The 26080-nt window shown below is 31.9% G+C and overlaps 2 protein-coding genes across 2 annotated transcripts; both read right to left on the bottom strand.

The window, feature by feature from the left end:
• Positions 1–827: 827 nt before the first annotated feature.
• LOC130811560 (CBL-interacting serine/threonine-protein kinase 8-like) lies at positions 828–7297 on the bottom strand. Its single transcript, XM_057677891.1, has 14 exons — positions 6742–7297; positions 5560–5622; positions 5228–5299; positions 5003–5110; positions 4845–4919; positions 4717–4770; positions 4503–4628; positions 4262–4351; positions 3894–4016; positions 2654–2755; positions 2196–2312; positions 2054–2110; positions 1718–1792; positions 828–1267 (listed from the first exon to the last, which is right to left on the bottom strand). Exons 1-14 carry the CDS (start codon positions 6898–6900, stop codon positions 1163–1165), a joined length of 1326 nt encoding a protein of 441 aa, XP_057533874.1. The 5' UTR covers positions 6901–7297; the 3' UTR covers positions 828–1162.
• A 7569-nt stretch (positions 7298–14866) lies between these two features.
• On the bottom strand, positions 14867–25720 carry LOC130810861 (uncharacterized). Its single transcript, XM_057676985.1, has 6 exons — positions 25706–25720; positions 22390–22557; positions 21750–21766; positions 21062–21654; positions 20821–20879; positions 14867–14920 (listed from the first exon to the last, which is right to left on the bottom strand). The coding sequence occupies exons 1-6, from the start codon at positions 25718–25720 to the stop codon at positions 14867–14869; spliced, it is 906 nt and encodes a 301-aa protein (XP_057532968.1).
• Between the last annotated feature and the right edge of the window lie 360 nt (positions 25721–26080).

The raw sequence follows: 26080 nt of genomic DNA, 5'->3' as shown, positions 1-26080 counted from the left end.
TTTTGTGAACCGACATACTATGCTTCACATGTTCAAGACAATAAGCACTATTACATGTGAAAATTAGAAATGGATAAGATTATTTATCAAAGAAAAGTGCATAATAAGACATATATGAACTTATTTCCACGTATAAGCACCTAATTTCCAAACCTGAGGGTAGGGGCTATTCACACTTATTGACTGCGAACAAGTGTTGTGATAAAAAAAAAACAAAGGGGTTGTTTGCAGTTAGTAAGTGCGAATACACTGTTGAATTATTTTTTGCCCAAAAGCCCCGTTTGCAGTTACTATTTGGGAACAACATTGTCCCTAAATACAGCAGCAGGTCCCTAAATACAAGTCAAAAAAAGTCAAACCACTTTTTTCTATTTACTAACTGCGAATAGAGGAGACCTGGTCAAACAAGGTTAACCCTCTATTCGCAGTTACTAACTGCAAACAGAGGGTTAACCTTGTTTGACCAGGTCTCCTCTATTCGCAGTTAGTAAGTGAGAACAAAATTTTGACTTTTTTTGACCAGTTTCTCTTTGTTCGCAGTTATTAGTTGTGAACTGTACCGAACCTGAACTTTGGGAGTAGAGGCGCTTATAAATGGAAATAAATTCATCCGTATCTTATTGTGTGCTTTTTTGATAAATAATCATATCTATTTCAATAGCCATTACATGTTAACTTTGGTGGTGCATCAAAGGGTTGCAACTAGTTTCATAATATTATTTTATGTTCTAAATTAGAAAAATAAATTAAAGAAAAAAGTTAACATAATCTTAGAGAAATTTATAATTTAACGGATTTTCTACCATATTAAAAACATTAAAACCTTATTGCTAGTAAATTCTGCCAACATTTGGCCAAAACTAAATGTTACCATTCACAATATTCATAAGTCTTGCATGTATTATGAGTTCGCCTTTCAAATAAAAGAGAAAGAGCGAGAGATGTACAAACACATGATTACATTGACTAAGGAGACTTTTTCTCATCAATCTAAGAAAACGTAAGTTTTTGACTAAGGAGACTTTTCCAAATATGAACATCATTCAGAAATCCTTTGTTTAGTTTCTAATTACTTGGCAACGCATCAGTGGGAATTTATGTAGATGAACGTACATAGAAAACAAGCAGAGTGCATTCTACTCATTCTGGAGTTAACCAAATGCTATTGACGCTTTCGACTCTTGCTCTTCCCGATTCTTGATGTTCCCGACTCACCAGGAGGCTTCCAAATTATGTCATCAAGATTTTCACAAAACTTTTTGTAAAACTACAACATCAAAAACCACCCATCAGTTTCGACTATCTAATTATATCTAAACAATACAATGTGATAAACTAAAAATTGATATTCTCAATTTTTTTGTCAATAGTTTTGATACAAATATACAAAATTAATATAAAATAGTACATTTTTGATATGGGGGCGGACGACTATGATATGGCAGTAGGAGTTTTTATACCCATATTCACCCACTACTCACGAAATTCATAACTATACCTGTTCCAACTAGGGTGGATACAGTATGAAATCCATATAATTTTACCTGTTTGTCATCCCTAGATTTTTCAATGCCGTTGGGTGTATACTATACTAGATATATACAATGCCAGTGGGTGTACAAACATAAAGTATCCGATCCTAAATTTCATATCACAATTTCTGTGAAAAAAAAAATAACGTAATAAAAAAAAACTAAAAGAGAGTAAAGCCACTAACATTGAAATATTCATCAACATCACCAGCAGCTTTTTGAATATCCACCAACATAAATGTAGGTGTCACTTCGAAAACCTGTAAAATAAAGCTGATTAGTAACCATTTATTATTAATATAGGAGTACAAGTATATATATATATATATATATATATATATATATATATATATATATATATATATATATATATATATATATATATATATATATATATTATATAATATATATATATATATATTATATAATATATATATATTATATATATATATATATATATATATACACACACACGCACTAGCATATAAATCTGAGTAACCCAAATAAAACAAAGAGCTTACTTCAAGAATTGCTGTAACATTTTCAGCCTTATTTGCTGAAAGAGCTTCTATCCTCATCTGGCATAAAAAAATATATTTGATTACCAGCAAACGCAGACAAACGCTTAAAACCGAAGTTGAGAAGGATTGTTAGAGCTTTTACCTTATAATTCCGAATATGTGTCTTATAACCCATTGATTGTGCAATTACTTCCATAGTCGATAAGACAACTTTTGCTGGCTTCTCTGAAACGAACCGTGTTTGATGTTTTACTGAATCCTGGTGAAAGCGCATAAATTCGATCTTATTAGACGGCAAAATTATCACAAGATCCTTCTGTATAAGAAATAATTATTAACTTCTACATCATTAGTAGGAAAATCTTGAGTAAAAGCATATACAAGTACAATTAGGTCATCGGGTTGATTTCGGTTCGGTTCTAAATTGGGTCTTATGTCTATTTTGGTTTTTACATAATTATAAATACATTTTTAAAATTGGGTCAAATCGGATTCGGTTACAAAATCAGGTAAATATCGGGTCATTGGGTCTGTTTTGAACACCTTTACGTACAATGAAATTGCGATAAAAATGAAAAAAGAGCCAGAACAGCGCTATACCTTGCCTTTATCAAACAAGGTCTGGAGGTTTAATCCTTGTGATAGAATGATTAGGTCAAACGCATTGAGAATCAATGGTCCGGCATTATCATTTCCCAGATCCTGAAATGAAAAATGCTTAATGTTACATCAAAATTATCTATGATGCTCTTACATAAATAAATTCTAAATATAAAGCTCAAGTTGTCCATCGTTTTATAAAAAATATTACGAGTCTAAACTTACTTATTCTCAATGAAAACGAGTTAAACCAGAAGGCTAGAATAACGTAGCAAGGAAGCAAAAATAGTCCCTTGGAGAGCAAAAACATCTAAGTCTGCATGAAGCAAGAGTTCTTTTTACTCTACTTACCCATAACACATGTGTTCCTTGTAGGGTAAAGGGCAAACTTTTAGAAAAATAATGCAATGGTCAAATCTGTACTTTCTACTTGAATTGTAGTGTAGTCGTATCATATCGGTCGTGTTGTACAAGTTTTCAATTTTAATGAACCGATATTACCTGCACCGTCAAGGTGTACAAAAACCGCATTTTAGACTGGTTCAGGAATATTGCGATATTTTAATGGTACAACAACCACATCACTGCGTCGTTAACGCAATAATGACCGTTATCCCATTTTTGCACTATGACTAAGATCCTTTGTATTAAAATCTATAGCCTAAATATGCACTTTGCAAATTGTTTCCACAAGTGAAAACTCCAGAAGCATCAAGATTCAAGAGAAGTTATAGGTGAAAATCAAGACATACTTTATGTTTTCACAATTTTATAGTTAGCCAGAGTTCACGATATGATTACTTCTCTATCCCATTGAGATTGCAACATTATGCAAATCTATGTGAGATCTTTTGAGAGCAAATGTAGCAATCTCAATGGGACGGAGAAAGCATATGATTTTTGACACAATACTTTCTCAAAGTCGCTAAAATGAAGTTTCTCAATCCAATTTTGCATGATGTCAATCAACTTGCACATCAATATGGATACAAAAACTCCATCCTTTACAGATGATGATGAGCTAACTGTTTTTTGAAAGATACTTCAAGTCAAAACTTTAAAACTAAAAACCAAATGAGCAATCAAAACCATATGATGTTCTCCATAACCCTGACAAATTTCATTTCCATATACCTTAACTCAACAATATATCTTCAACAACAACTGAATACATGACAAATCTGAGAAAAGAATACAAAGCAACAATGAAATTATCAGTAGTAATCAACTTCTCACTCACCTCAGTTGCATCGAATACGGCATTTATGTCATCAAGGTTGACTTCTTCATACTCAATGAACTTAACTGGATCATACCCTTTCTTGAACCATTCATCATTTTTGATGTCTTCCGTTCGGATGCGCTACAAAGGCCAGAAGGAAGAAAAAGCTCAGCAGCAATCAGGTAGAATTACTCCGCATGATAGGCTATATGAGAATGTACGACAAAAGAGCTGTTTCCTTTCCAATAAGAAGCATAATAAATTTAGAGGTGATGAACTATATAGGTTAAATCCTACAACAAAGACTTCCGAGATAAAACACAGTCGCACAGCTAAACAGAAAACCTCCTCATATAAGTAACTAAAAATTGACAGGAGCAGCTTACAGTTTGAGGATTTGGGTCTAATATACGCTTGATTAAAGACTTAGCTCCCACGGAGAACCAGGAGGGAATTGAGTAGTCACCACCCTCAATCTGCAGTTCAGCAAAGAAAAATAAATGTCGAGATGATTATGGAAAAAAAGCTAAACTTATTCTAATTCTTTGACACTTGCCAACAGTATCATATGGGAGAAGTCATCAAAAGTAAAAAGAAAGAAAGAAATTTTAATCCCAATGTTCATGCCTTGCTGTATAATGTTGTGAGATCAAGATCATCAAATGGGAGATAACCCGCCAGCAAGACATAGAGAATGACCCCACAGGACCAAATATCCGCCAGAGCGCCATCGTAACCCCTGTGACTGAGAACCTGGTAGGGCATTTCAAGAGATAGTATGAGATAAAACAATCATGTTATATTTACTTTGAACAATAGATTTTTCAGGTACCCTTTATACCTCTGGTGCCACATAGTTAGGAGTCCCACATGTAGTCTTGAGGATAGTAACACCCTGTGAATAAAAGCCAATCAACAAAATTTGAAACCAAAGAACATTTTGCAATGAAATATTAATGAGATGTTTACCTCTGGGGGTTGTGCACTTAGTCCAAAATCAGAAATTTTCAAGTTTCCTTGGGAATCTAGGAGAAGATTTTCCGGCTGGACACAGTATTGATGATGTTTAGATAGCTCATGAGGACATACCAGAAAAATGATGGATTTCAGAACGGAAAGAAAATCACCTTCAGATCTCTATGATAAACCCCTTTGCTATGACAAAAGTCTATACCATCAATCAACTGTTGGAAATATTTGCGAGCTTGAACCTCACTCATTCGTCGACGTTTAGCCTGCAAAGATAGAAGGGATGTCAAGGCAGCTCTTTCTGACTCCATTTTAGTGTCACATGAGAAAGGATACAACCATATCAAAGTCAAATCTCAAAAACAACACATGGAAAAACATACTATTTTATCAAACAATTCACCACCCGTGATATATTCCAATATGATATAGATCTTGGTGCGGCTTGCTAAGACCTGCACAATAGACACCAACGGCTTTTACATGGTAATCACTAAAACCTCACTAAAACAATACATAATTACCAATGTATATTCTTTATTTAATTAAATTTCCATAAAAAGGAAAGTATAGAGCCATTTTATAAAGGGAGGAACTCACAACACTTCCTATATTGTCATTTACATAATGGGTTCATCAAGAAAAAACAAATCTGATTCGGTCGCATATACCAAGTACCAATAAAGAGAAACAAACTTGGCCTTAGCATCTGTACCTCATATAAACGAACAACATGTGGATGCCTGACAGTCTTCAATATGGTTATCTCCCTTTTGATCTGCACGAAGAGAGATGTCTAGCAAACTATTGCACAATCAAGGATGTTGAAAGTAATTTATGTAGAGAAGTAACAAACAAGAGAAAACACCATGATACAACAATGGATTAAAGAAAATCTAAGAGAAAAAGAAAGGATAGCAGAAAATCTTTTATAGAGTTCCTAACTCAATTTGGAGGGAGTAAACCTCTCGAAAGCTTTTACTTACCATCTCGCTTATAGTATTGCTTAGGTTACTTAGATACAAGTTCACTATTACATCACAACTGAATTTTCCATTTTTAGTTCATCAATTTGAACACTAAAACTACTGCAATTTCCTGTAACATGCTACCACTATTAACAATAGGACTATCTGGAAAAAGTTGCCAAGGAGAGAAATTTCGTCAGTTTGGAACTATCCTAAAATCAAAATTTTTGTATAACCCGTAGTGACTAGGTTGTGTAACACAATTTGACAACTAATTCGCCATTTCAAATTTTCAATCTGCTCAAAATGACTCAAAAATAGCCCAGAACTATCCATAATTCCCTTTTTTCAATTGACGTTTTTAAGGAAAATTAGCGAATCATGTTACACCGACAAAGAAAGTGTATACTATTATGTTATGGAGTTATGCCACAATCAAGAATCGGGACTCAATTGGAGCAAGTACGGAATTCCCCATATAGCGTCTAGGGTTTGATTCTGGCTGCCCCCTCCCCTTCCCGGGTTTGATTCTGGCTACCCCAGTCCCCAAACTCAGAAAGAAAAATTGTTTCAGCCATCTTTAAATGAGAAACTAGGATGGGCAAATTCTAAATTTAGGGTAAATCTTATCAATTGATCTAAATTGATTGAAGTTATATGGGTAATGTGGTAAATGAACAGCTCTTTTAATCTAGTCAAGCAAAGTAACAAATCAGTCCTTGCAATTTCCCTAAGAGAGTAAAAATTAGGGCATTTGAATTGTGTTTCCAAGCTAGTTCAAATTAATTCAATTCTATATATATCAAATTATGATTTGGGAAACATTTTAAATCAAAGAAAAGGGAATTATTCTTCTCCAATCAAACCTAATAAGTAGATCTTTAAATTTGAAGCTATTTTAGTCAAAGATGAAGCAGTAAGAAAATCACCTGCTCAACCATTTTTTTACTGCAAATTGTACTTCTATCAAGAACCTTCAAGGCAACACTCTCACCAGTTTCTATATTTTGAGCAAACTTCACCTTCGCATAAGTTCCTTGACCAATTGTTCTTCCAATTTCATACTTTCCCACTTTTCTGACCACCATTTCTTTCTCTCTACAAAATCACAGTAGCTGCTCAAATGGGTGTGCTCAATTTTCTTGTTCTTTTATAAAAATTGGATGAAAGTAGGTACAAATTCAGGAACTTCAAGAAAAACAGGATGAAAAAGGGTATAGAATTCAGGATAAAGAATAATATGGAGAATGCTTTTAACCCTTTTGCATTATTTTATTAAAGACTAATCCACAATTGTGAGAATTGATTGAAGTTCAAAATCAAAAAAGAAATCAGTGAAGAAATGGGGTAATTGTGGGAATAAAGAATATGAATCTTGTTCAAAAAGGTGAAGAATTATAATGGGGTTTGGGTTTTATAGGTTGAGGCTAAGCAATATGTTGGATGTCCAGCTCATTTTGAAAGTTATAATATTTTTGGGTTTTTAAATATTTAGACTTATCTATCATAACTTTGGGTTAGCTTTCTTGGAAGCTTTAAATTGTCATTTTTTTTGTCTTTGTACAGCAACTAAAGGGGCAGTTGCTAAAAAATCAGCATATAAAAATAGTAGAAAAAGAGAGAGAAAAAGTGGATTGTTCATTTAAAAATCAACTTGTATAGTTTTGATCAACACATCCGATAGAGGGGTAAACATGGTCTGATTTGGCTCATTTTTGAGTATGTTGTAGGGGATACATAAGGCTTCAATCTGAACGGTGGTGATCAGGTTTGGTGGTCTGGTGTGCCGGAAAACGTACCAGAACAGTGGTTGTCCTGTTTTTGGTGAAATTCTCTTCATTTTTCTTCTTTTATTGTATTTCTCTTGTTGTTGATGGTTGATGGGGGGTAGTGCACTTTGTTGGATTGCTATTGATGCTTGTACTCTCATTTTATCATAATAAGAGTGACTTGGTGGGCTCCCTTGACTAGTCCCGTGGTTTTTATCCTTCACACCGAAGGGGTTTTCCACATAAAAATCATTGTGTGTTATTATTGGCTATTGTTCATTATTGTTTGTCTTTTGATGCTCATTGTTGATTATTATTGGTGATTGAAGTGAGTTAGGTTTTAGTCTTGGTTTTATTGATTGTTTTGCCTAATTTGATCTTTGGTGTGGGTGTTGTTGGAGTTGTTCTCAACCCTTTGTGTCCAACAACAATAAGCATCATGTTTTAGAGTAGTTTTTTAAGTGATCTCATTTCGTGTAGTTTGGTCAGATTTTGATAGATCTGAAAGCATCAAATCAAATAAAATTATAATACTGATTGAACGAGTTTATTGGACTACTTTATACAACTAAGATGACATTTATGTGTTCAATTTGTTGAAAGCATAACCCAATGAACAAGACTTATGTTATACTTTGATTAATGAGTGTTCCGCATGTTTCCTGCATAACATCTCTGTTATTTATTAATAGCTACACTTTATTTTTTTATATAAGAGCTTTTTGTAGTATATAAAAGGATGGATGATGGCCACAAACAAAGTTCAATAGAACTTTGAGGACAATCAACTCTCTCTTTTTTAGATGATATATTTGAGTTATCGATTAAACCTCTCATTTCTTCTTTTAATTTTATTTTTTCATTGAATATTACCTCAATACATAATTAAAAAAGAATAAAAAAAACGACATAATTAAAATGATAGGAACAAATTAACGAAAATAGACGCTAATATATGTATGACACACATCCTCATACTTAAGATCACTATTATTCTCATTTCTAATCAATGTTGGAAGATGATGATCATAAATAAGGATAAAGGGATGATAGATGATGATCATTGATCACTATTACTATGGAAACAAATTCAAAGGATAACATATTAGCATATAGCCTATAAATCTAATATCCAATTAGCACTATCTTCAACAAAAATACATTCATCAAAAAAGTGCGTTTTATTTAACAAAGATGTTAATTGTTGGCATTATTATTCTCGAGTTAATTGTGTATCAATGTTGGTATTTCCTTCTTTCATGTATTATTCTTGAAATCAGATCCAAAAAATGCCCTTACACTTTACAATGATCACAATAAGACGTGAAATTTATTTTTTTTATTTCCCAATGCATTTATTTTCTTGTTCTTATTATCAAATTACTCCTTGTTTACTTGTATGTCACATCTAACTTCATAAGGAATTGTATTATCCTTTGTATTTGCTAAATCTACTTTTTAACTTTTTAAAATTCATATTGTTAAACATAGTTGAGATAATCTTTGAACACGCGAAAATAATTAGGAATAACAAAGTTTAAGGTTAGATTTACAATTTGTTTGTAATGTTTACACTATTTTCTAGTGAATCATAAACAATTAAAGAAATATACCACAAAAGAAACACAACCAAGCATTTTTCTGGTAACAACTAGAAAACAAAACATTTGCACAAACTTCCTGTCTTTTGTAAAAGACTCAAGGACGGATCAACAAAGAAAAAAAAAATTCAAAGCAAGAATTTAATTCGTGCCAAAGAAGGAAAGTGAACTTAGTTATTCATAAAAAAAAAAATGAAGTTGATTACATACATTAGTAGGCTTCCTTTTTATAGCTACACAATACAACCTTGAGTAACTAATACTTCTTTTGTCTCTATAAAATTACACCAAAATAATTTTAGTTCAAATTTAATAGAAAAAAAAAATGAGGGTTGGAAAAAAAACAAAAAAAAAGTAAATAATTGACATAAAGTGGTTAAGATTAAGAGAGATATTTGTGAATGAAATTAAAAGAAAAATAGTAAGACTATTAATAAAAAGTAAAAAAGTGCAAAATGAGTAGAACAAATTAAAATTAAAAGTTGTGCAAATTGAGAATTGCAAAGCGAGTATTGCCTAACTATCTAAATTTTAGTTAGGTTTCTTCGTTTCAAATTACTTGCAACATTTGCTTTTTTGTGCAATTCAATGCATTAATTCAATTTTTAATATTTTAAATTATGTATATAAAAAATTATAAAAATTAGATATTAATAATCTTTGTATTGAGACGAATCACACAAGATTTCACTTGACTATATTCTAACTTATCATTAGGTCTCTTGGGAGACCGTCTCTCAGTACCCAGCCCATTAAACCTTAATGTCCACTTAATATATTATTTATGCCTATTTACAATATACTTAATGCTTACCGAAAAAGTTTTTAAAATGTCTACTTATAATAATTTTAATGTCTATCGAGAAACTTAGTTTACTAGCCTACTTATCATATCCTTTATGCCTACTTAAAATATCTTTAATGCCTATTTACAATATACTTAATGCCCACCGAGTAAGTACTTAAGTACTTATATTATTCTAAATGTCTACTTATAATATCTTTAATGCCTATTTACAATATACTTAATGCCCACCGAGTAAGTACTTAAGTACTTACATTATTTTAAATGCCTACTTATAATGTTCTTAAGGCCTGTCAAAGGCATACTCAATATTTTCTTTTCGGATCAGCCCAATTAAAAATGATGCCTCAAATAGACCGTCTTTCAAAAGAATTAATTAATCACAAATCAAGAATGATAATAAATATTGTAATAATTTTGATGTTACAACTAAAATGCAAAAATGTAAGAAGACATTATAACTAAATCTAACCCACTAATCTGAACTAATTTGTACCGGAAGTGCTTGAAAGGCTACTGTTTGACCTGATAGCCACGCCATGTTTTGTTCAGCTAGAAAAAAAGTTGTCCATTGCACCGTTAGCCAACCTGAAAACCATATGTTGGCATGAGTTGCATATATTATGATCAATGATTATGAGTTACATCTCTTTACATCTTGTTGGCATGAAATTGTTTGTTGTTCAACATGGATCTTTATATTTTAGGAATAATTTAAGATTAATTTTCTTAGAGCAATTTTTTCTTCGAGTTTTTAACTAATCACTTTAAGATTACAATTGATTAATTTAAAATTGTAAGTAATCATTAAGTAATTACTTTAAAATTATAAAGTGTTTAATTTAATATTGTAAGTGATTACTTTAAGTTTATTATTAGTCTTATAAATAAGCATGTTAAAGTTATAACTTATAAGTAATAATTTTAAGAAGTTTAAGTGTACATTGAGTTAGTCCGACACAAATAATCTCCATAACATCGACTGGTTTGAGAATTTGTGAAGACCAAATTATAGGCTCTTATGAATTCATTTGTGTTTTTTTTGGAAATGTAAGATTTATTTTAATCACTAAGTGATTACTTTAAAGCATAAATTGATCAATTTAAAACTATAAATGATCACTTTAAATTTATAATTAGTCATATAAATAATCACTTTAAAATTATAAATAATCATTTTACAAAAATACAACTATATATTGAGTCAATCTAACATAAATAATCTCCGTAAGATAGATTCATTAGTCATATGAAAATTCGTGAAGACCAAATTATAGGCTAAGTTGCACTAAAACAGACACGAATATGGACACGGACACGACACGGGTACGGGAAAACGCCAACTTAAAAATGGTGGACACGGGAACACGAAAATGGTAATATAATAAATAGATCAAATTAAAGATAATTTTACAATCTTTCATTTGATATATGTAAATAAACACTTTAAAAACATAAAACTCACATAAAATGCAAATAAGTACCAAATAAACATGAGTATTTAAAAATAGTCATACAAACCAAATCAAAGAAAACCAAAAATTTCGATTTTTAGGGATTAGGGTTCGACTGTGTTCGAACAATCGAACTTCGAATCGAGGCTTCGTCGCTTCGAGGCTCGAGCAACCCACAGCAGGCAGCAGCAGCAGCACCGACAACGTCTGTGATGGAGCAGGCGAGAAGCAACCGGCGTCCGGTGGTGGCGTGGTGCGGGAGGGCGGTAGCGACTGGAGGAAGAGTTTTTAGGTTTAGAGTGAGAGAGAGTGCGAGTCTGCGGGAGGGAATAATTGAGTAACCAAGTCCCTGTTTTTGATTTTTTTTTTTAAAAAACACGTGGGGCACGTGTCCCTTCCGTGTCCTTGCCGTGTCTACGTGTCCGAAAAAATATTAAAATATTGAACACTTCATTTGGCGTGTCGGACACGGATTTTCGCGTGTCCGTGTCCGATACGTGTCCGACACGCAACACGCAGGTCCAGGGGTGTGTCCGTGCTTCCTAGATTATAGGCGCTTATGAAGCATTTACGGTGCGGTGTTTTTTTCCGAGAGGTATGGGTTTATAAAGATAATTTATCCAACACAATCCTTGAAATGTTACTGGCCAGAGTGGCTTACTATTAATTAGACAATGAAACGCGAAATGTAGATTGGATTTCTGGTCGGAAACGTCTGTGCCAAAGTCGTGGGGATTTGCGACTCAGATCGCCGGTGATAGCGTTTCGGGCACCTGTGAAGCTTCTTGTTGTTTGTTGAGAAACTAATAAAAAAGAAAAGAAATATGGCTTACTATTTCTGTTTTAAACTACGAGTAATAAGTTAAGTCTACATTTGTTTGCTCATATTTTTTCTTTTTGAAGTACTTTTTTTTTTTTTATTTTTTTATTTGTCCATTTTTTCCTTTTCTTTCATCACGTGTATTCTATTTCTCTTTTTAACTTTTTATTTTACTTTTAAATTTTGTTTCGTTTTACTTTCTTTATTTTGTATAAATAGGTTTTGCATTTTCTTACTTATTTTGTGCATCGTAAGAATCACATTTTGTATTCTACGTTTCCTAAATTTATAAATAATTGTTTCTCGTTTTCTTTTCCATTTCTCGTAGTATTTCATTTCATGCCACATTAATATCGGAAACATTGAATTAAATACATTTTTTAAAAAAAACAATTCCCTAAAAAGTCATCATGTCCGAGCCTAAAGTCAAGTTTGTTCACGATTATTACAGTGAACAAAAGAAAAAAAATTACCACGACTTTGTTGGATGTTACTAATAGCGGGAGACAACGTCATATTGTATGAAAGGAAAAAAAAATAAAATAAAAACAAAGGTTGTTCGCTGTTATGTTATGAACAACTAACAAACTGATATATTTGTTTATTTTTGACCTTTCAAACGGTATAATATTGTATTCCTTTTGTTCGCTAGCAGTAAACAAAGTCATTATAATTTTTTTTCTCTAATTCGCTATCAGTAACAACGAACAAACCTAACTTTTGGCTCGGACGGGAATGTGCTTATTTTGGAATTGTTTTTTTAAAAAAACTTTATTTTATTCAATCTTTCGATTATATTACACATTTCAAAGTAGTCAACAAAGACCCAAAAGAAAAAGAGGGCCCAAGAAAATTAAAGATTAAACTAAATTCTATGAAGTAAATCAGTTCCCAAGGGGTGATGTGACTTTCAAATGTATGATAGAAATCGAGTGTCCCTATCAGACACAATAGTTTGAGGCACTCCATGATAAGGAACTACAAAAGTTTATGCATGCACAAGCTCACTAGTCCACATCTCACTTACAATTCATGGCAATAAATCGAGCTTACTTAGTCAAAGAGTCCACAAACCCATGAGGTCTCATTTTTTGCCTTAGTGCAAGGCATTCTTAAAACAAAGTCCATAGAAATATCATCCCACTTCCAAACAAGAATATGTAACTATTATAAAATCCTAACAATCACATATGCTCACTCTTGACCATTTGGTAAGACATTTTGACACAAGCTCAGTAATATTCGTCTTTATTCCAGACCACTAAAACATCATCTCCAGATCTTGATACAACTTATCTCCATCTGGTTGAATAAAATATCTTAGAGCTATGAGCCTCGTCACTAATCTCTCCTTAATGAATCACAACCATCTAGAACACATGATAATTGTAGTATATTACACTTATTGCTTCTTATACGTGGTTTATCGAGAACTTTGTTTAGGATTTTAAGGTTGAAAGTGGTCGAGATTTTCTACATTGAGTTAAATTGCCGTTGTACTTTTTTATGCCTCAATGATGATGTTCTACTTGATTCATGGATGGATCATTACATGCTTGGACGCCATTTTGTAGCTCGTGAAGGCTTTGATTGAAGAAGAGAAAAGTTCTAGGGTCCTTTGATTGAATTTCAAGCCATGTAGATGTTCTGAGGGTCATTTGATTGAGTTTTAAGTCATTTAGATATTTTGTGCATGATCTTGGGGAAGATTATAAGGGCTTCGGTCAAATTCATGAAGTACATAAGCCCCTGGAATGTTCTGTGACCAATCTCGGCCGAGATCACAGCTTCAGCCGAAGCTATGCTGAAGAAGAGTTTTGGGCTGTTCTAAGGCCAACTTCGAGCGAACTTAAGCAAGCTTCTGGCGAGATTTCAACAACTTCTGGTGAGATCATGATGACTTTGGTCGAAGCTATATTGAAGGAAATTTCTAGACTAATCTGTATCAATTTGGAGCGAGATCAATCTAGCGTCGGACGAATTTATGTGGCTTTAACCGAGACTGCTTGGCTTTGACCAAATTTGACTGCAGGCCTTCTTTCCGTTTTGTTTCTGTTCGAATTTATGAGACCTAGGATATCACTACAAATAACTATCGAAATAGCTATGGAAAAATAGCGAGGGGGTTAGTTGGTCGCCCGTGGCGACGGACAGGCGAGAGCAAACGACGTCGTCAAATGGAAAAGCAAATTAGCGACGGGACTTGTGGTCGCCAATCCGTCGCTACAAGCTTTTATTTTTTTAATTTTTTTTAAAATATTTAGCGACGAGGATAATGGTCGCTATATGGTCGCCAATGAAAACAATATTTTTTTTATTTTTTAATATATGGCGACGGGGTTTTTGGTCGCCCTTTAGTCGCCAAATTTTTTGTTTTAATAATTCATTGGCGACATTAAAGATAATACTAATAATAATAATAATAATAATAATAATAATAATAAAGAAATAATAATAACAATAATAATAATAATAATTAAAAAAAAAATACTGCAACCGATTTTTTCCTTACTGCAGCACGCAAACTTTTTTTTCATTTCCGAGGGCTAGCGACCAACCAGCGACCAGTAGGGCGGTCGCCAACTTCAGAAAGTCAAACCTCCTGTCATGTCGTTGCAGTTGGCGACCAACCAGCGACTAAAATGGTGGTCGCCAATTCCTGATGATAAAAATCGTACTATTTTGCCTCATTTCTCATTTCCTACAACTCTATTTTCATTTACCTTATACTTCTTCAATCCTTATACGCCTCATTATCTTTCCAACTCTAAATTTTCTTTTCATCCATTAATCTCATTCTCTATTTATTTTCTTTTCTTTCTTAATCTCATCCTCATCATCTTGTGGTTACAACTCATTTTCAACTCTAAAATTCTAAAAGGTTAATGTTTATTATATATTTTTTTGTATTTTTTCAATGTTCTTGATGATTATGATGATAAATTATGTTTGAATGTTTTTTTTTATGTTTCATTTTGAATTATGATGTACATTGTCATCTTCAACATGTTTTTTCATGTTATTTCCTGATGTTTATGTTAAATTATTTATGTTTTATTTTTATATTTTCGAATTATGGTATATTTTGAGCATGCTTAATGTTATAATTTATTATTGATGTAATGTTATTATTTTGTTTAATGTTATTTTTTGCCCAGTTTTTGTTTCATGATGTTTTTTTTTTATAAATTCCGAATTATGGTATAACTTGAGCATGTTTAATGTTATTTTTTTGCCTAGATTTTGTTTTATGTTATTTTCGACATATTTTTATGTTTTTTTTATATTTTCGAATAATGACATTTTTGAAACATGTTTAGTGCTAATATTTTTCTTATATTCATATTTAGTTTTAAATCGTTTTTTTAATATTTCAAGAACAATCGAAAGGTCAAAGAGCCACAGCCTACGAAATATTTACAAGAAGCACGGCAAATGGAGTTCAATAATCAATTATGGAAAGCGGTGCAAATGCTAATGTTCAGACTGCCTATGAGACTCACCAAAAGCTGACTGAACAAATTCAAAGAGAACGAGAACTCTTTTTTGAAATTCATTCAATCTCATCTCAATTTGTATCAACCCCCTCCTCCAAATGAATGATTAAATATATGTACTTTTTGTGACTTTGTACATAAACTTTAATTTTATATATATTTTCAGCTCTTTATTTTTATTTACTTGTTTTATGTGTATATATATTTATCTTAATATTACAACAAATAATATATATATATATATATATATATATATATATATATATATATATATATATATATATATATTAAAAAAGAGGCGACAGTTGGCGACAGATTGCTGGTCGCTGAGCAGGCGACCAAACAACTAGGAAAAGGTGGTCGCCAAGATGGCGACCAAATAGCTAGGAGAATGTTGGTCGCCAGAATGGCGACGGGAATCAGGTCTCCAAGTGGTCGCCAACTGTTTCTGAAAAAATGGCGAGGAAAAGACGTCCATTTTAAGATTAGCGACGAAAGAAATAGCGACCACCACGGATCCCGTCGCCTGGCCTACTTTTTGACCGTTTAGCTATCAAATGGCGACGAAATGCGTTGACGCCAATTCGATGATTATTTGTAGTGTATATATACTCTTTCTTTGAGGTTTTTTTTGAGGCTTATCTTAGAACTTTTACATTACTTTTTAGAAATTTTAGTTTATGCATTTTTTAATCTTCCTTTAATCATTCCTTATTTCAGTTAGTTGTTAATCCTTATGGTTAATTTAATTCTCAATGACTTTTCTTCCATCCCAATTTCATTGTATTGTTTTCATCATTCTCTTTTGGAATTCCATTTATCAAGGTATTATTGCTTTTTAATCTCTTAATTATGCTTATTGCTATTGGTTTTGCTTGTTTAATTGTTTTAATTGCTTATATGTATTCAAGTAGTGAGTAGTTTTCTTTCTAGGACTTGGTATGCACCATAATATGCAATTATAGAATAGATTTTTGGGGAATTTGTTGGTTATAACAATCCAGGGAAGATTGAATATGTTATATCCACTTAAGTTAAAAGCGCGTGTTTGGCAAATGACTGATAGCTGATTATAGTGACTGATTTGTCCAGCTGATTTTATTAACTGGTTTGACCAACTAATTTTATTAACTGGTTTGACCAGCTGATTTTGAATCCGTTACTATAAACAGTTTATTCATATCAATAAGCTGTTTCAACCAGCTAATTCACCAAACACTAGCATTAGTTGGTTTGACCTCCCAACCCTCTATTTGTATCAAAATAAGCTAAAAATTGCTCAATAAGCTAATATGCCAAATGCCTCCAAAGTCTTTTAGCTTTTGATGTTCCGAAATATGAAAGTTGATGTAGAAAAGTATATTAGTCTTAAGTACAAAAAAGTTAAATTCTTTTTATCCCCATTCAAAATCACGAAAGTTGAGAATTATTAAAATTATGAAAGTTGATATTAAGATAGAATGTTTTCAATTCGTAATTAGTCGATTAGCATCCCAAAAAAGACTAATTAGATATTCCACCTAAAACCTAGATGACATAACCAACATTGAACTTAATTGTCTAATCCTATGCATGTTAGTGCGGATTTCCATTGCCATAGGATTTCCTCGTACAATTGATTGAGAGAATCCAATTTGGGGGGGGGGGGGGGGGGTCACCTTAAGAAAGCCCGCACGATCAACTATCGAATTTCTTGGAGAAGTGTGACACCATTAACATCAACGATATCTCTAATAAAGATGCCATCAAACTAAGACTCTTTCCGTTCAGCTTGAGAGACAAAGCCAAAACTTGGCATAAGTCTAAGCCACCCAATAAATATTCTTGTGTAATTATTTTTGTTTAAGTGTTGGATTTTTTTTTTCATTAAAAGGCAATTGTTAGATTATTTTTCAGGCAGAAAACGGGTAAATACAATATAGTAAGATCTTCTAGTGGTATCCTAGATTTCAAGAGTTAAGGAAAGATGTTTGAATCATATAGGTTAGGAGAACCTTAGGCGGAGGAATATGCTATATTTGTAGTTGAATGTTGATAATAATTTTGCGTGTTTTGTCCAAGTTATTTTTAGATACTTTTCTTCCCCTTATAATTTGCTGCATACATAATTTTTTCTAAACGGATTTCAAACCTTTAAGACTACCTTCGAAAGAAAAGTAAAAAACATTCAAACTCAATTCACTCTTCCTCTTAAGAGTTTTTGGTCTACTATTGAACCTTCCACCTTGTTTCAATTATGTTTTAACCTTTATGTTCACGGCATGTAGACCATTAGGGTCGTTGGTTGGTAGAACAAAGATTTTGGAGTTATATGTTCCTATTTTTGAGAACTAACTCTAAAAACTAAAAATTATTTAGCAAATCAAAAACCAACCTTTAAATACAAAAAGCAATTAAAAAAAATGTAATTACCATCTAAATAATTTGTCCCTTAAAATTTTGTAAATAGAAAACTGTTGGAGTTTTGGTGTGACTTTGAGTGCACAAATAATGTATGATGAGTTTGGTGTTGTGTGTATGTGTGTGTATGATGATGTAGGAATCATTACGGACCTTCTGATGAGCGCTCGACGCACATGTAGCATGCTCGACCGAGCCAGTTGGCTCGACCAAGTCAGTAGGTATTCTGATCTGTTGCTCAACTAAAAAAGCAAGTCGCTCGATCAAGGCCATTTCGCTCGATCGGTCGAGCGGGAGTCCAGAATGCAATCTGTTTTCTTGCGCGACAAGTTTTATGGGAATGTTTTAATGTGGGCCTTTGCCCAATCACTGGTACACGGCTACTACTATTAATAGGAGCCTCATACACTCACTTTAATGTATATGATTAACCCTAGCCAAACAAAAAACCCATCTTCTTTATCTTCTCCAAGTTTAATACTCCATTGTAAGAGTTTTTGAGAACTCCATTGTTTTTTACATAATCAAGCAAGCTAACCACCATCGAGGACGTAACCCACATTGGGGTGTGTTTTTGATTTTGCTTTCTTTCTTATTGTTTCTCATTACTTATTATTAAAGATTGTTGTTTACTTATATTGAACACTCTTGCCATTGGTCTTAGGTGTATTCTAAGAATAAAATTTAAAACATTAAACCTTAGTGTGTTTGTTTTATCAAAAACATATATGGCAACAATAACCACACGACCATAGGAAATTTCATCATCCCATCTTAGATGACTTATTTGGTCAAATAAAGGCCGAGTTCAACCGTATTGAATGGGAAAAATTTATCTTATGTTGGTCATGTATGTAGCTTCTTATAATTCTTTTTTAAAGTAGAAAATAATAAAAGACGACTTCAGTGGTCTAACAAATACTCCATTTATGACATTTTAGACTGTTAATTTCTTCCTTTCAAAAAAAAAAAGACTGTTAATTTCTTTTTCTATTTCAATAATTACAAAAATGATGTCATTATTCGATCTTTTTGCCTTAGCTTGCTTATTAAAGGTTTTCGGCATCTTATTTCTTTAGCAAAGTTTATCCGCAAGACTTATTTTTGATGACTCACAAGTCGCAAACAAAATATGAACAGATGTTTCAATTCCGATGTTTCTGCGAGTTTTACCAATAATTAATACTTTCTTCCTTATTTGATGGAGTTCTACGAGAATTGTTTATACATAAAGAAAGAAAAATAAATTTTTTTAGATAATATATAAATTTATTTTAGTGAATAATAAATCTGATGAAGGAAAAGTACTAACCATAAACATTTAAAAAATATTTAAAGGAAGTTAATGAGAAAAATATTAGGGGTTATTTGTCAATTAGCTGTTGGCTTTTTTAGTTGACTAGTTTGATCAGTTGGAAATATTGACTGCTTTTGTTGGCTTTTAAGTTATCTGAAAAAGATAGCTATTTGTGGAGATGTTTGGTAAATTTGAGTATTGGTTGTTGACCGTCTATTAGAGAAAAAATGGGCCAACAAGCCAAAAGTCAACCAAAAAGATTAACTGCAGCGAGTGTTTTCAGTTGGCTCAAAAGCAAGCTTTTCAGTTGTTTTAAAAACCATTTACCAAACATCTTTTGTTGCTGTTTGACCAACCAACAGGTCAAAAGCCAAAAGTCAAATAAAAAGTTAAGTTAAAAGCTAAGAACCAAACACATAGACCACAACTAATAAAAAATGTTTTTATAAAGTTTAGTCAAAATATATGAAGATCATAAGAAATATAAAAATGTTAAAATAGAGTTAATTACAGATATTTGGAGACCATGAAAATTACTTTTGTTCAAAATTTTTAATATAAATAGAAAGTTATTTATGGAAAAACAAATAAAATACCCAAAAATATCAAAAAAAAAATTCTTAAAGGAACACAAAGAAAAAAAGAAGAAGCATGTTGCAACATTTTCGATTGTTGAGTATATATTGAGGTCTAGCCTTTATTGAATAATTGTCGAGGAGTTGCCTTGGTGGGGAGACATGGATATAAAAACAATACTCAAATTATCCTCCCAACACTTGTTTGGGTGGGTATATGTGGTGAAATGTTTCAATGAGGTAGGTCATAGGTGGATTAAGAAAAAATATTGAATAAATTAAAAACATCGAATACAAAATGTATAATTAGATCACTTGGGGATTATTTTTTGTTTTGTTTTGTTTTATAGTATAAGCTAGATTTTTAAAACCCAAACATTATTTTGGGTCGTTATCTTATATAAAAATTAAACGAATAATCATGTAATGTAACAACAATAATTATTTCAATAAAAATTTTTTATATAAAAAGAAACTATTGAAATGAAATTTAGAATTTTAAAATGGTAAATGACTTTACGAAAAATTGATAATTTCCTATAAATTATTTTTGATTGTTAACAAGTAATTGTCAATATTCTTAAATTATTATTAATATTGTTTAATAAGTTTATCTCTCTTCTTTTTGTTTTTCCCGTTTAGATTAATAATTCACTTTAAGAAAGACAAAAATTCCAATAAATTATTTTAGAAAGATATATCATCATCATCATCATCCTATCCAGTGTATTCCGCTCATAGAAAAACTATAGACAGGGTTTAGGGAGGGAAGGACAGCGGCAACTCATACCCATAAAGGAGAGCGCGACCAAAGAAGTCCCCCGATTCGAGAAAGATAAGGAGACATATCTACACGGAAAAGATAAATTAAATGCATATAAATAAAATAAATAAGTAGAACCAACTACAAAATAGAAGAAAACAAAAAACTAATAATAAAAGAAATGAGAGAAGCAAGATGGCAAGAACACCAAAAGGTAATCTAAGAGGACATCAGTAGTTTAAAACATGGATATGGCGCCTCCAACTACCCCTATCCCTAGTAAGGCCCACAAAGAGGTTTAACTCATGTAAGTCAACTTTTATTTGCTCATCCCAAGTTCTCCTGGGTCTTTCTCGACTCCTCTTACCCTCTACTATAATGCTTTCTACCCTCCTCATAGGGGCGACGAAAGTCTTTCTCTGTACATGTCCAAACCACCTCAATCTATTTTCGCGCATTTTTCCAAAAATAGGGGCTACCCCTAATTTGTCCCTCAACTCTTGGTTCTTAATTCGATCAATCAATGTGTGCCCACACATCCACCTTAGCATACGCATTTCTGTTACTTCCATCTTATGTTCAAACATCTTCTTTACATGCCAACATTCGGTCTCATATAGCAGAGCAGGTCTGATTGCTGCCCGGTAGAATTGTCCTTTTAACTTTCTTTGGAATTTCATATCATATAGCACCGCGGTGGCTGCTCGCCACTTGAGCCAACCCGCTTGTATACGATGATTTACATCTCCGTCAATCTCCCCATCCCTTTGAATGATCAATTCCAAATACTTCAACTTGGTCATACTTTTAACAACTGCTTCATCAATGGACACCTCTGGTTCATCTACTGGTGCTGTTCCACTAAAGTCACAGCGCAAATACTTGGTCTTCGTACGACTAATGCGCAACCCTTTACCTTCTAAATCTTCCCTCCACTCATCCAATTTATTACTAACCTCCTCTCTATTTTCCGCTACCAGCACTATGTCGTTAGCGAATAGCATGCACCATGAGACTGTCTCCCAAATACATTTAGAAATCTCTTCCATAATGACAGTAAAAATGAAGGGCTTAGAGCCAATCCCTGATGTAGTCCAACTTTAACCGGAAAACGCGCTGTTATCGCCACTGGTGTTTCAATGTTAGTCGAAACTCTGTCATACATATCCCGTATAGCCTCAATGTACACCGAAGAAATACCTCTAGCCTTAAGGCTATCCCAGATGACACGTCGTGGTATGCTATCATATGCTTTCTCCAAGTCCATGAACACCATATGCAGATCTTTCTTTCGCTCCCTATATTTCTCCATCAGTCTCCACAAAACATGAATTGCCTCAATGGTTGACCTTCTTGGCATAATATCGAATTAGTTCTTTCTAATCACTGTTACCTGTCTAATTCTCCTCTTTATCACTCTTTCCCACAATTTCATTGTGTGGCTTAGAAGTTTGATACCTCTATAGTTCCCGCATACTTGCGTATCGCTTTTGTTCTTAAACAGAGGTATTCTTCTGGCATCTTATGTGTCCTCAAAATAATATTAAAGAGGTTAATAAGCCAACGAATGCCCTCTTCTCCTAAACCCCTCCACACCTCAATCGGAATGTTATATGGCCCGACTGCCTTTGTTCTCCCAATCTTTTTGAGAGCTTCTCCTACATCTTCTGTGGTAACATAATTCCTTGACCCATATTCCAGTGGTCTTTGAACGTCAGAAATTTGATTATCCGCCTCCTTTGGCCCCCTAGACTCATTGAGTAGCTGAGAGAAACTAAACGTCTCCGTGTTTGAGAACTAAAAGTTCTCGAAGCTTATTTTGGAAATGATATTTTAAAAAAGCGCTTCTTTTCAATGGGCGAGTCAGAACGATTTCTTATCGAGTTGGTTGGGTCAGTTAGGGTGAAAATATTAACAGATTAAGTGAAAGATTGAATAAAATGAACTTTAATTAAAAAGATTTCCTTTGAAATATTTTAATTTTCAAAATAAGCATCTTGCATCTGAGCTTAAGGTTAGAGTTGTTCACTGTTAGAACAAGAAGAATATGTTAAAAGTTTTAAAAAATTTACATGATATTTTTACTGTTACTAACAGTAAACAAAAAGAAGACAATATCATAGCTTTTATAAAGAAAAACATCAAAAAAAAGAAAAAAAAAATCAATTGCATGGCTTCACTATTTATAACAGCAAACTATTCTTTGTTTTTTTTTTCGTCCTTTTAAAAGTTATAACATTTTCTTTCTTTTATTCGGTGTTGGTAACAAATTAGAGGTTCAATGGGCCAGATACAGGCTGGACTTAAATAAATATGGGTCGGGTTGGATAAGGGCTCTTTAACCTTAATTTGGGCTTTACATGGGCTGTGCTTTCTGGTCTGGCCCAACCTGGCTCATTTTAATAACTAAAAATTTATAATCCTTATTGATCAATTTGTAATAATTAAATTATCAATTATAATAATTAAATTATAGAATTGTTAATAATCTCCATTAGTATTGTCATTTATTATAATTAAATTATTCATTAATTATGCTATTTACAAAACCCATTTTCGGCCCTTATTAAGCCCTTTTATAGCCCGCTCCATTTTAGTTGTAGTGCAACCCATTTTCAGCTCAAACCATTTTCAACCCGACCCTTACAAAATCTTTCTAAAAACGGGCCGGATAAGGGCTCATAATGGGGTCTCGACCCATTCAACACCCCTAGGACTAACAACCATCAAAATCATGATGATTTTTTTGTCTTTTGACATATTCTTCTCTTGTTCGTTGTTAGTAACAGCGAACAATCTTTGATCTTAAACTCGAATGTAAAGACACTTTTTTTATTCAAAATTGGGCGCCTTCAACTTCTTTTAATTTCATTCAAACATTTAAATTCTTTTCTCCTAAATCAACTAATAATAATAATTTATCTCACATATGGGTAACTTTGGAAGAAGGAAAGGTTTTGTAGTTAAATATGAATAAAGGAGGTATTAATTTTCATTAACACTATATTTGAGTAGAGAGAAATTAAGGAAAAAGGTAGGGAGGAGATTTAGAAGGATGAAAAACTTGTTTGGATAACAAAAAAAAAGTAGAGGAATTTGGAGGAAAACATGTGCATACTTTGTTAAAAATACAATTTCTTCTAAAATGGAAAAAATTATAGGGAAACTACTAATTTCTTTTCTTTTCTTTTCTCTTTTATCCTCTTTTAAACAAACAAAGAACATTTTTTCTTTTTACCCTTCCCCTTCCTTTCCTTGCTTCTCCTTCACTTTTTTTTTTTTTTTTTTTTTTTTCTCTTCTACTTTGCCATCCAAATATAATATAAAAGAAAAAAATTATACTTAAATGCGAAAACTGGTGTAAATAGAATTTGAAAGAAAAATTATATTTACTCTAGACAATTTGGAAAAAAATAATTATGCAGTCATAATAACAAGGTTTGCAACTTTTTTTATTCAAAAGAAAAGGTTGCAAATTTTGAAAAATCTGATACAATACATGAAATTTGTAAAACTTTAGGTCAATTGATATTGATATAATTAGTTACTTTTGACCAATTTCAAAGAACTTGTAAATTTTAATCCAAAAAACTTTTGTTTTCACACAAATTCTAAAAATAATTTGTATTAACATTTATCAAAATCATCTAAAAACGAAAAAAACTGATTAAGATTTGCTGTAATACAAATTTTTAAAAAAACCAAACAAAAAAGGATTGATGTAATAAACTCTAATAATTAGAACAATAATTTATAATGGTATTATTTTTTATTTGTTTGTAATTTGTAAGTCAATTTATACTTTGTATTTAATTTGTAAGTTAAACAAAGTAAAGTGGGATTATTTTTTATCTTATATTTTCTTCTAAATTTTAGTAATATCAACTACTTTCTTTGGTTTTTTTCTTTGTACACTTTAGATTTTTTATTTTAAGAGAGAGAAATTTAAATTATAGTTTTGAGATATATATCGAAAAATAAAATATATTCAGGTGAAAGTTTATTAGATTCTCTTAATGCATAGTTTTTTATAATATAACTTTTATTATGTGTATATTTGGATATTATAGCTCAAAATTTAATTTGAAATGTTTATAAAAAATAAAGTTGACAAACAAAAAATTATAGAGAAAGAATATATTTTAAATTTGTACAATTTATAATATGAAAATATAGACTATTCAATTAGATAGTGTTTGAAATAAATCAAACACATATATAGAAATGGAAAGAACATATATATATTTTAAAATCAAAAGAAACTTTTTAATGCTAAAATGTTGGATAAATATTAAATACTCCCTCCGAACCAATTTAGATGTCCCATTTGCTTGGGCACGGTTATTAAGGATGGTGTGGGGTCCATTAAAAAGGGTAAGTAGTGAAGGGTAGTTGGGTAAGTAAGGTATATGGGGGTATATTCGTAATTACTTGTGTGAACTAAGGATATTTAGGTAAAAAAAGATTGACAAAAATAAAAATAAGACAACTAAAAAAACTTTGCCAAAAGAAATGAGACAACTAAATTGATTCGGAGGGAGTATAAAACAAAAGTTAGCCCCTACATAGGAAATTTCATATGTTTATGATTCCATCATCTATGACTTATTGGGTCAAGTAAAGGTTGAGTTTAATAGTTAGATTGGACCCATTTTATGGCATTTTGTGACATCACATTCTTAATGTCTAAATTCCTCCATCTAGCACCAAATGTGTTGACACAAAAATTAAAAATGGATATAATTGATTAATATAGTATTAGAATTAAAAAAAGAATATACAGTACAAAATAATGGGATTATATTAAAAATAAAAATAAGATAAAATGATCAAGACATATTAAAATAAAAAAAATTAAACGATCTAAATAATAAAGAAAAGTATTAGAAAAAAAATGAAAGACAATTCTTACCTGCTTTCTAGCCATTTTGGACCGGAGATCATTATTCTCACTTAAGTCACAAATGATATCAACACTCAACGTAGCGTGTATGATGGGCCACGGCGTCTTTGATTATTCTAAATAAGAAATAATTTTAGTAGGCTTTTCAGTCTTATTTTCCATCCAATCTATTAATTTTCAATTTTTAATTTCTATACACCACTAATATACATTTTGTAATATCTACCCTATTAGTCAAATTATATTTACAAATTCTCATTTAAGACGATTTTAATGTGAAACAGTCTTAAATTGAGTTATATATTTTAACTAAATAAATTAAAAATCCACTTTCATACTTAAATATTCATTTTCACACTTAAATATTTATTTTAGTTATTTAAT

This window comes from Amaranthus tricolor, chromosome 4, assembly GCF_026212465.1.
Source record: "Amaranthus tricolor cultivar Red isolate AtriRed21 chromosome 4, ASM2621246v1, whole genome shotgun sequence".
Taxonomy (NCBI): Eukaryota; Viridiplantae; Streptophyta; class Magnoliopsida; order Caryophyllales; family Amaranthaceae; genus Amaranthus; species Amaranthus tricolor.
This window is presented reverse-complemented; position numbering and strand designations above follow the sequence as displayed.

Coding starts and splice junctions, on each gene's coding strand:
- LOC130811560 (XM_057677891.1), bottom strand. CDS start 6,900: ATGGTGGTCAGAAAAGTGGGAAAGTATGAAATTGGAAGAACAATTGGT. Junction 4,629..4,716: donor CTAACTATGTGGCACCAGAG/GTATAAAGGGTA, acceptor ATGCCCTACCAG/GTTCTCAGTCACAGGGGTTA. Junction 1,793..2,053: donor ATGTTACAGCAATTCTTGAA/GTAAGCTCTTTG, acceptor TTTATTTTACAG/GTTTTCGAAGTGACACCTAC.
- LOC130810861 (XM_057676985.1), bottom strand. Junction 20,880..21,061: donor GGGCCTTACTAGGGATAGGG/GTAGTTGGAGGC, acceptor TTTTCCGTGTAG/ATATGTCTCCTTATCTTTCT. Junction 14,921..20,820: donor GGTCGCGCTCTCCTTTATGG/GTATGAGTTGCC, acceptor TTTTATCATCAG/GAATTGGCGACCACCATTTT.